Source organism: Colletes latitarsis, chromosome 6, assembly GCF_051014445.1.
Source record: "Colletes latitarsis isolate SP2378_abdomen chromosome 6, iyColLati1, whole genome shotgun sequence".
Taxonomy (NCBI): Eukaryota; Metazoa; Arthropoda; class Insecta; order Hymenoptera; family Colletidae; genus Colletes; species Colletes latitarsis.
In genome coordinates this window covers 23719991-23736435 of record NC_135139.1, presented here as the reverse complement: position 1 = coordinate 23736435, position 16445 = coordinate 23719991, and the positions used below count along the sequence as shown (strand labels likewise).

The 16445-nt window shown below is 46.7% G+C and overlaps 1 protein-coding gene across 1 annotated transcript; it reads left to right on the top strand.

Annotated features, from left to right (window-relative positions):
* Positions 1-11064: 11064 nt before the first annotated feature.
* Positions 11065-15981, top strand: LOC143342855 (pickpocket protein 19-like). Its single transcript, XM_076767140.1, has 7 exons — positions 11065-11292; positions 11354-11612; positions 12137-12424; positions 14492-14761; positions 14817-14870; positions 14989-15210; positions 15678-15981. Exons 1-7 carry the CDS (start codon positions 11065-11067, stop codon positions 15959-15961), a joined length of 1605 nt encoding a protein of 534 aa, XP_076623255.1. The 3' UTR covers positions 15962-15981.
* The last annotated feature ends 464 nt before the right edge of the window (positions 15982-16445 follow it).

The window sequence follows — 16445 nt, the reverse complement described above, 5'->3', positions numbered from 1 at the left end:
ATCGCACAGTCTAACCGCACGCGTACCTCGCGCGATCCACGGTTTCGCGATCGATATCGATCCAAGGTATTCCGATCTTGAACGAGAGAGCATCGGAAAAATTCAAAGCTGCGATGGTACGACGAGTGTAAATGCGAAGAATGAATCGGTGGGAGCGTTACGGAACGTAAGGCTCGGATTTGATACCTCGTCGAGTTTAACATTTATTTCTATCGTGTTTGCAATAGGAAGAGCAACCGTCAAACGTTGCATCGTCGCGATGCCGTTCAAAGGCCGGCCAAGATTAATTTTCCAACGTGTTTCCCGACGGGACGACGTCCCGCGATGAATCTTCAAAAATCTTTTCGAGGTGTCGATTCGAAAGATTTCTCCGCGCGCGGACAACCTCGCGAAAAATGATTTTTGAACGTTTCCAGCGCACCGCATGTTTCGTAAACAAATTTTCCCGAACGTTATCGAAAGTAGGATATCGACGGGCCGCGGTGAATTTCTATCGGACACGTTTACAGCTACAGCGGTAAAGCGAATCTTGTCGAAACAACGATTTCAGGTCGTGCAGCGGTTTGACATTGCCGAAGCGCGTGATTTCGTTCCATCTCTTTATCCGCCGTGGCACGGATAAATAACCGTCGGACGCGTACAAACCGAACGGAAAATCCATCGGAACGAACCGTCCACGGAGCGTGACCGATTTCCTCGGAACTCGATACTTTTTCGGGAATCTAGTTATTTCGTTCCTTTCGACCGGTAACCGAAACCGAGGACAGAAAAGAATCCGAAATTGATTTCGTCCGAGTCCCTCGAGATACTGTCCCCGATACTTTTATCCCGTTCGACGGGAAATCGCGCGACACAGTGGCCAGCTACCGGGCTATAGGTTGCCGTAAAAGTCAAAGGACGAGATTCCAACGACGCAACGATCGAAACTACCATGGAACGTGAGAAATTAAGTTCATCGATTGCTATAGATGCTATTCCTGTCGGAGAAAGACATCGAATTCCAGCGAACGGATGCGGATCCGTGGAAACTGTTTCCGCGTCGATGTACCACGGTTAGGAAGCAGACTATAAACAAACGATTAACCCAACCGGCCGAATCTGTAGGTTTCGATTTGGTTGCGTGATCGCAAGGTGAAAGGAATAAACGTTTGAGGGGAGCTAGGAGGTAAAATAACCACTCGACCAGACTACCCCACAATTATTATTATTTATTATGAATGCGCGAGGATGGTGGTGTGGGGCAAACGCTACCACACGTAGGTTAAGCTTATATTGACTGTAAATATGAATCGCGACGACGTCTTTACCAGACTGCCTCGCGGAGTCTAACGGACTGAGCGTTCTTTCTTAAAACCTACTCCCTATATACATCCCTTACCCTAATAGACAAAGGGAGAGAAAAAGAGATAGGACAGAAAGATGGGAAAACGAAACTGAAAAATATTTAGCGTAGGAAAAGTTTAGCGAGTGAAAGAGGGTAATAAAAGTCAAGAGGCTCGCCGGGCCCGGATCGGGGTGGTCCGAGGCCCAGGCGAAACCTTGAAGGAAAACAGGCACCTCGTACGGCTCTGGTCGCCAAATGTTTACAGGACGACCAGGCTCGCACGAGACCCTGGGAAAATGGAAAAATAGAAAGCTTAAAACTAGCCTTGCATCCATTACCATTCATACTCTGGCAAGGGCGTAGTGGCTATACAATGGCCGCTACACGTTAAAGGTTTTGGTAAGAAGTTTGCCCGTTTCACCTGCGAACGGGCAAACGCTTAGGCGGTGTAACGCGAGTAGACAGGGACCCTGCGCGGTGCATAAAGAATCAGCAAAGTGGAAAGTTCCCGTTGCGGGTCAGCCGTCGTTTTTCCAATCTCTTATCCTGTAGGAAACATCGGTATCGCGCGCGTTCGAAATGCCAAGGAGATCGTCGGGGCACGATAATATCGTCGGTGAACAGGTTCGGTGGTACTCGCGGCGCTGAGAAATGCACGGTGGATGCAAACGTGGCCGGACGAAAAGAGGCCGGGAAGATCGAGGGTAGGAAAGGAAACATCCACGGAAGAGAAAAACAGGAAAGAGCCGAAGGAAGGGATGAAACGTACGTTGCAACGCGCTTTCCCAATTTCCGAACCTTTCAAAACCGACGTGGATTTATGGCTGTTCCGAGGTAACGAGATTCCTCCTGGACCAGTTCTGCGGCTATTCGAGAACCGTGCGTTGCAAGAGAATACCGCACCGCACGCCGGTGAGTTAGTTTAATAACCGAACCCCAGCCGCGCCGATCCACTCCGTCCATGACCATACCTCGACCGCTCTAAGTATCTTTTAAGTAGCTTCTACACCATTTTCGCATCAGAATCCATCCTACCCGGTAATTTTATGCGTTATTAACCCACGGCTCGGTTTTCCATCCTGATTCTGTCCGGTGTAACCAACTAATATTCCGACGATCGATTTTCATTTTCGAAAATTACGTTCCACGGTACAGCAGTTCCAGGTTTCGCACGGCAAAGCTAGAACACGTCTACTCGAAGGTCGTCGCGATAACTATCAGCAAGGCAAGTATCTTTTACTTTCGCGGATATTCCTATTCCTTACCGGGTGTGTATTTTGATTCTGGGATCGAACTTGGCGAAAATAGGAACGTCCTTGATTGTCGAAGGTAGGTTCGAAGGCAGGATAGTCAGAGCGCGATGCGGTTTCGTCGATTAGAGCCGTCGGTGATAGCCGACTAAATTCGCAGCACCGTACATCGATCTTTGGCCGATAAAATCAACAGCGATACCGGGACGCGACGAAGGCACCGATTACGCCCGATGGATTATCCCTATTGCCGATCGGCACGGTGTAATGTGTATTCTGACCGACCAATGATCGATTATGCGTATTTACGTGCTCGGTTTGTCGATGGACTCTGTCATTGCGCCGAGATACCGGTTGATTCCCGTTGTCCAACAAGTGTCGCGTGTGATTCCTAATCAGGGACCAGATTTCCATCGACCACCCGTCGCGACAAATTCAACGCAGACTCGTTGAAAGTATCAGGATTTTAAAAAGAAATAACGCCGCCTTCGAACAGACGAAATCCCTTTGCGAGCGATGTTAATTGGATTCGAGGATGGTCCGATTTCTCTTTTGAAGGATCGATGGGGAATCGGGCGCATTAACGCCTCAAAGACACCCGATCGCCGTCGACGCTTTATCTCTATCGCTTATCGGCCTGCCTGCCTGCTTCGACGTCAAGATGATCGATCTCTTCTCTACGCGTTATTCTCGTGTTTACGCGAACGCGTGCTTATTATAGATGCCGAGGACGATTCACGAACGATATCGTCCAATCGCGATATTATAATCTTCAGGTGGAAGCGTCGTGGACGCGCAGAGGTCGCGAATCCGTCAGTGTTTATTTTAATTATTAATTTTACTAATACCGAAGGAAAGAGCCAGATCGTTCCCATTGATTGGCATCGTCGGAAGGGAATTCAAGAGTTTCAAGGGTGAAGATCAATAGTTGAAAGTTGGCTGGGCATCTACGACGAATTTAAACGGTCCGGCGAGGCGAGTGTCGAGATACACGAGCAAACGAGAGCATCTTTGGGAGTAGTCGATGAACGAACCGAGTTCGGTAATATCTCAGGGCGCCGGGAGACTGGAGAGAGAGAGAGAGAAAGAAGGAAGGCGGTTAAAGGGGAAAACGAGCGAAACTTTTTCGAACGGTGATCCGTGCAAGAGCGAAAGTTTTGGGCAGCCGGGGTCCGTTTATTCGTTGGTAACGGTTCCCCGGAGTCGAGTGCTCGAAACGGCGCTACTCGAAACATTACTCGAGAGGCTCGGTTGTATTTCGACCGAATTGATTTCTCGCCTGGAGGGTTGGAGAGGACGGGAGCAGGAAAGTGGGTGGTCGATCGTCCGAATCCGGCGGAAGTCAATTTCCATTTCGCGGCAAGAACGCGGAATTGGGACAGCGACGGTTCACCGAACGAAATGAATTCAAATACGCGATGAATATTCAACGGATGCCTTTTTCTCGTTGCGAAGAAAAACTCCAACTATTTTATTATGGTTTCCTCCCCGTCGATGCGACGCGACGTCGCGAGTACGTTTTTTATACCGTTTCGCGTGCATCGTCCGCCTTCTACGCGTTATCGTACCACTTTGCTTCATTGGCGCCCCTTTTTCTATCGATGTAGTACGATTTATAACGTTTCACCGGTCAAGAGTTTACCCCTTTTTCCCTTTCGAGCCAAGTATCGTTCCATTCCGCGTTTGTTGATATAACCTGATTCTACGTACGACTCGCGGTGCTACGCTGTATTTCTATTTCCAGGGGAAAAAACCTCGTAATTCCTCTATTTACATAGTACTGTTATCGATATTCTATAATATCGTTTATACAAATAACATTTTCGTGTGCGCTAAAGCATACGATATTTACGAACATTGTTCCGATGTTCCTGTATCTCTTTCGAGAGAGAACCTATAAACAAAACGGGACAACACTCTGTTACATCCTCGCTTGCATAAGCAACGACAGCGGACAGAGCATCGGAGTAAATATACCTTATTTATGAGTGACAGCGAAGCTACGACCCGCCTGGCGAACCGGAAGACTTAAAATCGTGAAAATGTTCTTCCTGCTGGATTATAATATAGATGCACGTTGATTTGAAATTCGTAGTCGAGCGGTTTCTTATTCGACGAACCCTGCGTTGCGTGGCTGCAAATATTCTTAGATACCTTTCAACGACGCTACTAACATTTTAATTCTTATCAGAGACGAGACTTGCAAACAACGAGAGTTATAAACGCGCAGATACGGAAAGTATTTTTCGTTTATTGAATTCTGACCAACTCGACCCACCTATTCGTTATTCCCATAGCCGACGTCTCGTACGCGTCGATTCTGTTTGTTCAACGATCGCGCTAAACGAGTTATCTTGATCAGTTCGAACGTACCCCGAACATGTGCCGCGCTTATTCGACCTCTTCGTACGCGGGTAATCAATTGGATTTTATTTGCACGGATCTCTCGATGCGGAAAAAAGCACTAGGGGTCGACGAGCGTCCCCGCGACCCCTGCTTCTTCCGTCCATCGTTTAACGACGTACGAGAACTCGTTCAGTTTCGTTTCAGCCGTCAACGAACAAGAAGCAGGACAAACGTCCGTCCTTCGATTCCGTTTTTATCCAAAGTAAGTATCGAAGGGATCGCGCAAACTGTTTTTAAACGTACCCGGTGATTATCTAAACGATGGCTATAACGAAACTAACAAAACTAAGATTTTCGCTTATTTCATAGTTTAATATTGTGGAAGAATGTTTGCCAAATTGTGTAAAAATATGTCGAGAAGATGGAACAGCATTTTTTCGTTCGAGTCTTCGTTTTCGAGACGGTTGAATTAGAAAGTGTCTGTAGAACAAGTGAAATTCAGTACAACTAGGCTGACGCATGTCCGACCATTAACCGGTGTTTCTACTTGCGCTAGAGTCCGAGTCGTACGTGCACGCAACTTTATTGTTAATTAACAATAACGTTAGTACGTACGCTCGAGAAAGAAATATTGACAATTAATTTATTTACCAAACGGTTGCACAATTCTCGTAACACGTACGTGAACGCAAAGCGAACGAGTATGGAAAGCACGTGGACGATTTAATTGAATTAAAGAAGTTCGTAAAGTATGACGAAATGAAATTTACAATTTCGAAATCAGTTTGCTTACCGCAGGCTCAACGAAGTAAATAAAATTAGGAAATAAATCAACACGGTTGCAGAAATAATTGGCAGTATTGCGTATTCCGATAGTAGATTCGTTATTACCGTGCTCGGTTCTACAAAGCGTCGCGTTGACGCATTAACGCATGAATGTCTCATCGATCGGCAATTTGAAACGACATCGACGAACGCGTGCGACGAGAAAGAGCCGCGACGCAACGAGAAGAGCTGAATTTCCGCTGGCCGATTCTAATTGCGCCCGCGGTTTTCATCGACTCGCGCGCAAGTCTAGGGTCGAAATTTCTGTCGCGCGTTCCGCCGAGCCGTCGAGTAAAGTTGATTAATTTAACGAGCTGCCTCGAGTTTCCGGCGTAAAACTCTCGACGATTAAACGCGCAAAGGTTTTCCGCCCGGAATAATGCACGAAACAATCGGAGGCAGCTGCAATTTCTATATTAAAAAAACGACAACGCGACGGTCGCGAACGTAACCGGGTAAAAGTTTTCCACGTTGCAATATTAACCGTTTCCAGCGATCTTTCGACTCTCCAAGTGCGTCCGTAGCGAAATAACTGTCGCGCGACCGTATCAATTTATTATTAGCACGCGAGATTGTCTGGAAAAATACGTGGCAACGATTACTTCCTCGCCGTTCTCATCCGTTCCACGACATCCGTATCGTTACGCGACACCGCGACGTTTGATAATTCGATTTCTCGGCCCGATTGTTTCAAATTAGAAGGGTAAACGGACCGTGTAGGATAACAAACGAAAAAGAAGCCGGAATCGCGATAGAAAATGAAAGCGCGCGCAAAGACACGTACGTCTCGATTAATATTTATTTAATCCCGGAGGTGCTCTTTTCGTCGAGATACGAATTAAAATATATTAAATGGAATATCGCCTGTGACGTGCGAGAGACGCTGTCTGTCAATTTACCCCGCTGAACGTGATTCACGCTCGGCTGAAAATTTCACCGGCTCCGTGCCACTTTGAATTTCGCCTGACAAATATTGAAGCTCGAATTACCGTGAATCGCGCTAAACGCTGTTCGTGGCCGAGAAAACTTTTCATCAACGGGAAAAAGGAAACGCCGCCGGCTTAAATTACCGACTATTTCCTCGCTGATACTCGAAACGACGAGTCACGCGTTCGCGACGTATTTTTTTTTCTTTTTTTAACCCATCGAAGGTAAAGGATGCCGTTTACGATACCTTTCGCAGAAACAAAGAGCTCCATTATTTTTCATTTAAAATGTTTCGTTTCAATTTAGAACATTTCGATAGGGACGTTACGCTAAGCGTTCCCCAGATGCGTTCGTGGACTCGAAAGCTCGGAAAGCGTTGCGATATCGAGTCGCGAATAGAGTAGCTGGTTCGTAACGCGAAACTACTTTGTCGTTGATGCTGTAATATGCAGGTCCAGAGTGGTCGATAAAAGATTGTTAATACGAGCTGCATTTTTTGTTACGCCTATAAAACCGCGCACAAATGATCGTCGAAACATCCGTGCTTTTCATACCGAAAACCTTTGTTCTTTGTAGATTTATGAAAAAAATACTTTTTTTCGTAACTTCCTTTTATACATATAATCAATTTCCGCCCCATTTCTCTTTTTGTAATGCGAGGTACCCCCTCATTGTTTGCTTTGAGATCTGTGTAAGCAGTTTCAATTAGTAAAATGGTTCGTTGATGCATTAGGGGCCGCTGACGTCACATTGGCGACGCCTCTGCGTCGTCGACACTGGCGTCAATTGAATGCCAAATATTTGAAAAGCGTGCAATTTATTTTACCTTGATACGAAAGAAAATAACTTAACCCCTTATGTAGATGACCGGCGCCACCGCGTTACGGAACCAAGCAAACAAATCGTGAGAAATCGTCGAGTATACGGTATAAATTAATTGGTACTCGTAAGAATTATAACGGCGACCGTTGCGTGGCGCGTGTTATTAATATTCCGGCGGATCCATTAACGATTTTCTCTCCGGTCAAAGTGCAGTGTCATCGAGAAGAACGCGCCGCTTTAAATTTCTATCCGTCCCCGCCCCGCGCCCCGCCAGTTCAAATATTTTGATTAAAGTAATTGATTTCCGCGCCGCGCCGCGCTATCGCCCTCGAATGTTACAGCGATTCGAACGAAACGCGAAAAGGGGAGATCAAATCGAATCACCGTACGCAAACGTACCGATAACGTTCTTGATCGATCGACGATCGATATTACATCGATGTTACTTAACTTTTTGTTGGCCGACACGGTACTTTTAAATGCAACTCTTCGCTCTAACGAATAGAAGCGCAATAAATTTCCGAACGTTCGAAGCGTATCCAGTATAGAATCGGGAATTACTTTTAGGAACGTTGAATCCGACGTGGGCATATTCTCTCGTAGGGGCAAATAATTGCAAACTGTAATCTAATGAAAGCCGTGCGACGTTTGACGTACGCGAATCATTTATTCGTGTAATCGTGTCTGGCAATAATTGAATTCCCACTCTGGTAAGGGGCGTTGAATCAATACAGCTGCTCTGCAATTGCTCTGAAAATTCCAAGACGTCAACGTTTCTCGGATATAGAATCCCAGTACGTGCGTGGAATTCGTGGTACGTTGTTCGTTAAACAAATAACGGAGAAAAAAGCGACAATAGCCGAGAACCGTAGTTGCAAGAACAATGTAACCGCATTATGCCACAGCAGCGACGACGTTTCCGCGTCGCATTGTTACGATATTTATTTAAGAGTAAACACACACGTATTTAAAATAATTGGAACATTAAACTCGATATCTTCGAAGAAGGTAACTTGTTATACGCGATCGGAGACGAGCGATAATTTTGCTTGAAATTTATGTGGACGTTAAATAACGAAGATTTAGAGGGATTTCGTGAAACGGTGGACAAAGAATTGCCGGTGGATTCGACGGAGCGTAAAATTGATTCGAGCAGCTCGAACGAGCACGCGGCATCGACTCGTTATTCAACCTCGTTAATAAATACTGCGAACTAACTTATGATAATAACACGTCGGGAACGTGTAATCGATAACGCGCGATATCGTCGTCGATAATAGGAGAAAATTCAATTCGTTTCGGCTTCGATCCGGGGAACAATGCCCAAGGCAATTATCGATATCCCGTTCAATGAGCGAGAATACTTCCTGTACGGGGTTAGTATAAATAAATCACTCGATCGTTGTTTCGCGTTTCTTTCGTGAAATCGTAAACCCGGCACCCGGGTACCGTTAATTGTCCCCGTACTGTTTTATCGCGAACGAGATCGCGCCGCGAAACTGCCAGACGCGATGTCATCGCGCGCCAGCTTCCGCCGCGCGACGCCTCGCCTCGCCTCCAAGATAATTTTGTCCACCGAAACAACAACGTCGATTTAATCCGAGACCCCTGCAGCCACAAATTAATAACAACATAAATTATTCGATGGTTTTTTTTCCTACGAATCGATAACAATAATCGGTTCGAACGGTGCAAAGCGAGCTCTGGAACAACACCCCCGGCCAGCAGCCGCTAATTATGCATTATCTGGCATTATCGCGAATAAATATTACGGCCGGGAAGGGGGCTGGAGGGTAGATTGTTGTCGTAATATCTGCGAAACGCACGGGGTATTGCCAAACACCGAAGTAATCGATCCAAGTTACTTTCCATGCAACAAACGGATATTAATTACTCGTATACAAATGTCGCGCACGGTGTATTCCGAACAACGGCTTTTTAATCAAAGCCAGAAATCATGCGGATATTTATCGCGAGCGCAAAAAAGAACGAACAAAACGATTGTCGGGATTGGGATTTCTTAAGGGGCCATTCTACTTTGTAGACACGAAAAGTACATGTTTCTTTGTATTAAAGAGAGATTAACTCCGAATTTTGTGGATACATTTATTATATATTTAACTATATTTACGAATTTTTGCAACGCAAAATATCTATCGATTACGCTATTTTTAATCCAAAAATCAAAGATATTCTTAATATAGATAAGTTTGGTTATAGCATGAATAACTTCGTCAGTTTTCCAAATTTCAATTTAATATTTGATAGATATATTTTTGAGACTACATGCTAAAAGAAAACGCAAAAAAAACTCGATTTTTTAAATCCCACAAAGTAGAAAAGCCCCTTAAAGGCAGCTAGAAAGAATGTTCGTTGCTTGGAACATTTCGAAAACGAATGCGTTTTTACCGCAACGTTTCATACTTATTCAGAATTTTCTTTCTCGATGTACGTACTCGCGATTCTGGTTTTTGATACACGTTTGAAAAAGAAGACTCGACGTTATCGACTGTCTCAGTAGGAATTACGAATCGCGCAAGAGAACGGTGAACAAACGTATCTTCGGTTCCGTCCCGAGTTTGGTTGGTTCGTGCGTTAACGGGCGGTAGGTTGATCATCGATAACAAGCCCGAGGCAACCGAGTCGGTACGCATTTGCATATTAAATAAGATATCCGTAACCGCAACGAGACGTGTACGCCTTCGCGCGCCCAGCTCTGCTTTCGCCGCGAAACAAAGCGATATCGTGCGCGTGCAGCCACCGAAATAGAATATTATTATATTTTCTGATATGTTCGTAGCTCGGTGATCTCGAGGCTTTTTGGGGAGAGGAGAGGGTCAACGTCGATATTTCGAACGAATTAACGCGCGTAGGCGATGGATTGATCGGTTGGCCGCTGACGAGAGGAAACTCGATGAAATCGAAATAATCGCTTGGTGATTCAAAGCCTTCGGACGATCGATGAAACGCGAAATACCGGCCGGAACATTTTTGCCGCGCGTTTGCTCGAAAACGAAAATCGACTCGAAGCGAATCCGTGTTTACCGTCGAGTCGCGTTTCGATTACCGTTCCAAGAGCTTTTCGCGTGCCGGTCGTTAACCCGAGACCCGGCGATTTTCATATTTCGCGAAACGAATTACCCTTTCGAGCAAACACGCGCGGCAAAATTCGCGCGATCGTTTTTAGTTTGATTCGGATCGAAAGGGCGCGTTGGATTTCGGTCGCGAAATAGCTGTCTCGCGTTCGCGAGGATAGCGAATAAGCGAAAGGATACAGCCGCCCGTCCGTCGAGACCGGAGAGAACCCGGGTGTAGCAGCCCGCGTCAAAGAACAGAAGTTCGATAATAATTATCCAGCAAGTTTGCAGAAAGCAGGGTAGTTCCGTCCGTTCGGTGTGCTCGGAGAACAAAGCTCTCCCTGGTCGAGCGACGGGAGAAAGGAATTCGTGAAATTTAACAAAGCGGGCTCGGTCTGGAAATTTGAATGATAAAGGGAAAAATAGAGGACCGCGGGCACGGCGTCTTCGGCAAAGGACTTTGCCGATGCTTTTAAAGAGATCCGGCGAAAAGATGTTCGCGCGGATCAAACCGAATCCCTGGAAGAATCGGAAGATCAAGCGCCGCGAGACGCTGGTTTCCGCTATTCGAGGGTACTGCGCAAACGCCTCGTTTCATGGACTCAGATACGTCGTCGACCCACGGTTGAACAAGATCGAGCGATTCCTCTGGCTCGCGGTCTTCGCCACCCACATTGTCGCCGCGGTCTACGTCACTTGCTATCTCGCTACGAAACTCCAGGTGACACGCGTTTCATCCGGCCACGATAGATCGGAGAATTAAATATTCGAATCGATTTCAGAAAGCGCCGACGTCCATCGGCATCGAGTCGATGAATCACAAAATATCTGGCGTCCCGTTCCCGAGCGTCACCCTCTGCCCGAACAACCGCGTCGACTGGGACAAGGTCGCGGACCTCGAGAAACAGATTTTTACCAATGCCACCGAACGCCAGACGCTGAAAACCTTTCGAGATTTTCTGACAGGCCTGTCGGTCATCAGCTTCGGTGATTTCCATCGATTTCATTTTTTGAAACACCGTCCACTCGACGGACTGATGGGTAGGTATCGATTCGCGACCAGTGTTCGTTCTCGTTATTATTTTTAACGGTTCGATAGCGCGATTTTTCGGCGTCTCTGTAATTTAGCAAATTAAGAAGACCGCTTAAAACATCACGAGGAGAGAAAAAGAGGGCGGTATTATTTATGCCGGTGGATTTGCATAGAACGCTTTCCAGCCACAGTCTTTCTTATTAAACGATTTCCAGCCGCGACGCGGCGAGTCGCGAGATATCGTCGCTAAAATTCGTTCCCGGAAGGAGAAGTATAATTCCCGCGATCGTTGGTTCGCCGCGTAATAGAAATTTGCACGTTCGGGAACGAAGACGAAATCGTGGACGGCGGATCGAGGTGGGTGGGAATAATAAAAATCTCGGTAGAACGCGGGATGGCGCGGTGCTAGAGCATTTCCATAACGAAATTCCGGCGCATCTTTCCGCGACGCTGGCGGGCATATCGTTCGAAAATAACTCGTTCCATTTTGCGTGTCCTGGTTCGTCCTCGTCGTCTGGCTTCGCCGCGTCAGACGTGAACGTGACGGATACGCTGTTGCAAGCGGTGCCGAATTGCGAGCAGATTTTCACCGACTGCTGGTGGCGCAACTCGAATAGAGATTGCTGCGAGATATTCGAGCTGCACAAGACGGAGTACGGATTCTGTTACTCGTTCAACTCGCAGCTCGCCGAGAGTACCGTTCGCCGGAAGTACCACGGATACTTGGAGAAACGGCCCCGCAGAGCCACCGGTTACGGCGCTTGGAGCGGCCTCAGGGTCACCGCTCGTTTCTGGAACGTGACCAAACCGCCGAATTTCGGTGAGTACGATCGCATCTGGAACTGGATCTCCCAATTTTAACGATAATGCGCCAATTATCCTGACCCGGCGACAGACCGTTTTACGTGTTATTCGTAAAATTCCTTCGCGTTACGCCGGTGCGTAGGTAATCCTCGCACAAACGCACCGTGCCCATTACTCGACGATAAAAAATTCATATTCCCCCGACGAATGAAATTTCGCTATAGTCGTTGCAAGCTCGACGAGGAACCGACGCAGCGTAATATTCTCCGCGGTACCGCGGTGCCATTTAATTTTATGTCCGCGAGTCTGCAAAGTGACTCTCGGTGAGCATCTTGGTGGTTATTCTTGGTCCTTGAAAAATTGCCCGCGACGCGGGACCGCGTGGCAGCGGTGAAACAACGTTGACAAACGAACCGTATTCCCTGGACGAATGGCGCGCGCTCCGCGGAACAGACGTTGCGTAACGCAGATTTACTCGCCTGTAAATAACCTGCCTTCCGGCGCTCGATTCGTTCTCCACGAGTCTTTCGCGCGACGGTTATCGCGCCTAATTTTACTAATTAAATTTCGAATCGTCGAAACACGCCAGGAGCAAAAATAATTTCCCGGGCGCCAATTTCCTAGTAAACGACGCGCGCCTCTAATTCCCTAACGAAATTTTACTCTTGGACGATAACGCACGCCTCGAAAACAAGATCAGAATTTTACAGACGCGATGGAAGCTGGAATTTTGATGCGCCCGCGCGACTCCCCGTCCGCCTAAAACTATGAAACATGCAAATTACGAAAATCCAATTAAGCAAGTAAGCCAAAAAACAATTCCCGAATACAAGCTAAAATTTAATCCGGCGGATGCGTTGGCCCCCGCGCACTCGGCATAACGCGCGAATGAAATTGATCGAGGCATTAAGCCACGGGAACTCCAACAGCCAGCGGATAGAAAACGATGCGAAACGTTCGGATCTAGTCCCGTTGCGATTAAAATTAGCCATAAAATGCTCTACGTTTCGAATCATCGAGCTAACCGACCCTAAACTAAAAGAGACAAAGGCTCGAGAGCCGACCGAAAGCGTAGCTGCAGGAATCGTAAAAATCACGAATTTCAATCGAGTGTCCCCGCGTTGTTGCAACTGCGCCGTGAAACCCGGACCGATCAACCGATAAACCGAAAGACGACTCAACTTTTTCGCAAAAGGATCGTAAGTTCATCGAACCGGATCGCGAAAGAACGCGAGGATCCCTGGACGAAGGAAATTGTCGGGAGCAGAGGAAGAAGTTTTACGAGAGTTTGATGGAAACGATGGCTCTACTTGGCCGCCTCAATGGGCATTCGAGTCATCAAAGTGGTAACTTCGGTATCACGTGACTCGCCGCAGCAAATTCCAAGTAATTTAACTGCCTCGCCGTCGGGAAATTCGAGCGAACCGTTCCGAAACTCCTACCAGCGCAGCGTCGTAGAATCGACGCGACGACACGCGAATCCTTTCTAGAGGATTTCAATAACAGGTACGTGACCACGCGTACCTATCGATTTACCTTTCGATTCTTTCCTCCTCCGGATCGATCATAAATAACACGAGATCGCAATGGTCTCTCTGCCTTGCAAACGATAAGGATTCGAATTAGTTGACCTTTTAGAGAATAATTTCTACAAGATTTCCTCCTTGGTCGTAACAACGCACAAAATAATTAAAGAGCATAGCTCGTTTGGAAAGCTAACAAACTGGCACCGAACAGAAACGTTCGCATGCAAGATGTACCTCGAAAATAACTAGGATCCAACCGATCGTATCATAAATTCGTCGCTCGAAGAAAAACGACTCCGCGAATGTGGTATTCGGCAAATCCCGAATAACGAATGTCTATTGTTCGACGAATGGTCCAACAGCATGGACGGACAATCGATGGCGAGCGATCGGTATTGCCCGAACTTGAATTATTTCCCGTTTGTTGCGAATAAAAAACAAAAACGAACCGTCTGCTACAGTGTCCATGTTTTCATAAGCATTCGTCGTTCCGTCTACGACTCGTTATATTTTTTTTATAGATAGAAATACGTAATAATTTGGTAAAAATGTTACAGGCGAAACCGACGGAATTCTGTTCATGCTCGAGGACCCACGAGTTTGGCCCCACAATGGACGCGCGATTCCGATAAACTCGTTATCCACCGTGTCCTTCGAGTGTATCTCTGGATTTGCAACGCAATCTATTCTCGATCTGGATGAAAGCAGAGCACCTTGCCGACACGTTCCCGACAATTCGTACGCTCAAGACTCCTGCGTATCGTTGTGCAAAAGGGATTACGTCGTAAAACACTGCGGCTGCAATCCTTCGTTCCTGTTCCCTTCAGGTATAATATCCGCGAGTATACCGTCGAGGCGAGAAATTTCATTTCTTGTTTACAGCTTCGCAGCGTGATTGCGGCATTAAGGATTTCCTCTGTCTGATCGATCACAACGGTAAGAATGACCAAACTGTACGCGAGAGCTGTTCATTCTCTCGCGAAGCTTCGTACCGTGTTAGATTTGAGTTTCTAAATTTTGCATTTCACTTCCATCCTCTCTCGATGCGCGCAAGATCTGTACAAGGACAACGTGTTCACGGACGAGAACGAACCGATCGGCAAGAACGATATTATCTGCGATTGCCCACCTGCCTGCGATTATTACATCTACACGCCTCATTTGGCCGTGGTGCAGACGCATCGATCGCAGGACATCACTCTGGATGTCCACTTTTCCAGCCAGGCCAACTTCCGGTACAAGATGGACCTAATTTACACGAATCTGCATTTCCTTGGTAATCACTGTCAAACGTATCGTTTCTCTCGTTTGATTTTCGACCACGCTCGGTTAAAAACAGGGTAGTCGATCGATCGTAAGAACAACGAGTCGCAAATCGAATTACCGGAGATTTGCATTTCGTTGCTGCGTTGCCGCGAACAACGGACACTCTCGCCGAAAGTTAGCTTTTGCGTTAACGGAAATCGGGTTAAGAACCATCGATGTAGAACGAACCGATACGAATTAATTCGTGTGAACGACAGAACGTCGCGGAAGGAAAACCGTTTCGAACATCGAATTCAGAATTCAAGGGACGGGTCTTAATTGACATCGCGACGGTTTCGTTTTGGTTCCATTTAGATCGGATAATCGAAAGCCCCGGCGTATTCTCTCTGGTCTCGTATACGAGCCCGCGCATATTTTTATCGGATTAACATATTAACGAGGAGAGCCAGCGCCGCTGAATCAGAATCTCTTTCGCAGTGTCTTTCGGTGGCATAATCGGCTTATTTCTCGGGGGCTCGTTACTCAGCGCGGTAGAGCTGATTTATTACCTGATGGTCGTCGTGTTTTCCTACGTTCGCTGTTGCCGGTCCAACAGTAAGGAACCAGTTCGGACCGGAAGAGCAGCGACGCTCGACGACGCCCGTCCACCCATGCTGCCCGAGGCGTTCGCCCCGAAATACACCCTCGTAAAACCGAAATCGAGAAGGATTCCGATTTTGGCGTATTACGCTCCCGTCAAATCAAATTTAAACAGATATTGAGCCTAGTTTGGTCGACGAAACGAGCACGGAAAAGAGGAACGAGGAAACAACGCTGGAACTTTTACCGAAAACAGAAGTTTTCCAAATAGACGATAATCGCGCCACGAAATTCCGGTCGCGCGTCGCGACGGCCACGGTTAACGATAACGATCGTTGTTTCTCGATGCTTGTTGGAATTATGTAAACGCGTGGATGCACAATGTAACGATGGAAATACCAATATATAGATGCAAAAATAATAATAATACGTTTTATTTGCTGATTCGATTCTCTTTGTATTACCCAACTTGGTCCATTTAATTTTCAGTGCGATAAAGATCAGTTTTTATTATGCGAAACATTAAACTGTTGATAAAACTCCACTGCGGTTAATTTATTTGTATCTGCAGCTACTACGACCGCATTTCTTTCCATCGATAATGTATTTATTGACTAGGACGGAAGGCAAAAGCTTTCTACGCGAATGGTGGATATTTATCCCGAA

Excerpts from the sequence above, each read along its gene's own strand:
- LOC143342855 (XM_076767140.1), top strand. The coding sequence starts at position 11,065 with ATGTTCGCGCGGATCAAACCGAATCCCTGGAAGAATCGGAAGATCAAG. Across the intron at positions 11,293-11,353 it reads ATCTCGCTACGAAACTCCAG|AAAGCGCCGACGTCCATCGG; the intron begins GTGACACGCGTT and ends AATCGATTTCAG. Across the intron at positions 12,425-14,491 it reads GACCAAACCGCCGAATTTCG|GCGAAACCGACGGAATTCTG; the intron begins GTGAGTACGATC and ends AAAATGTTACAG.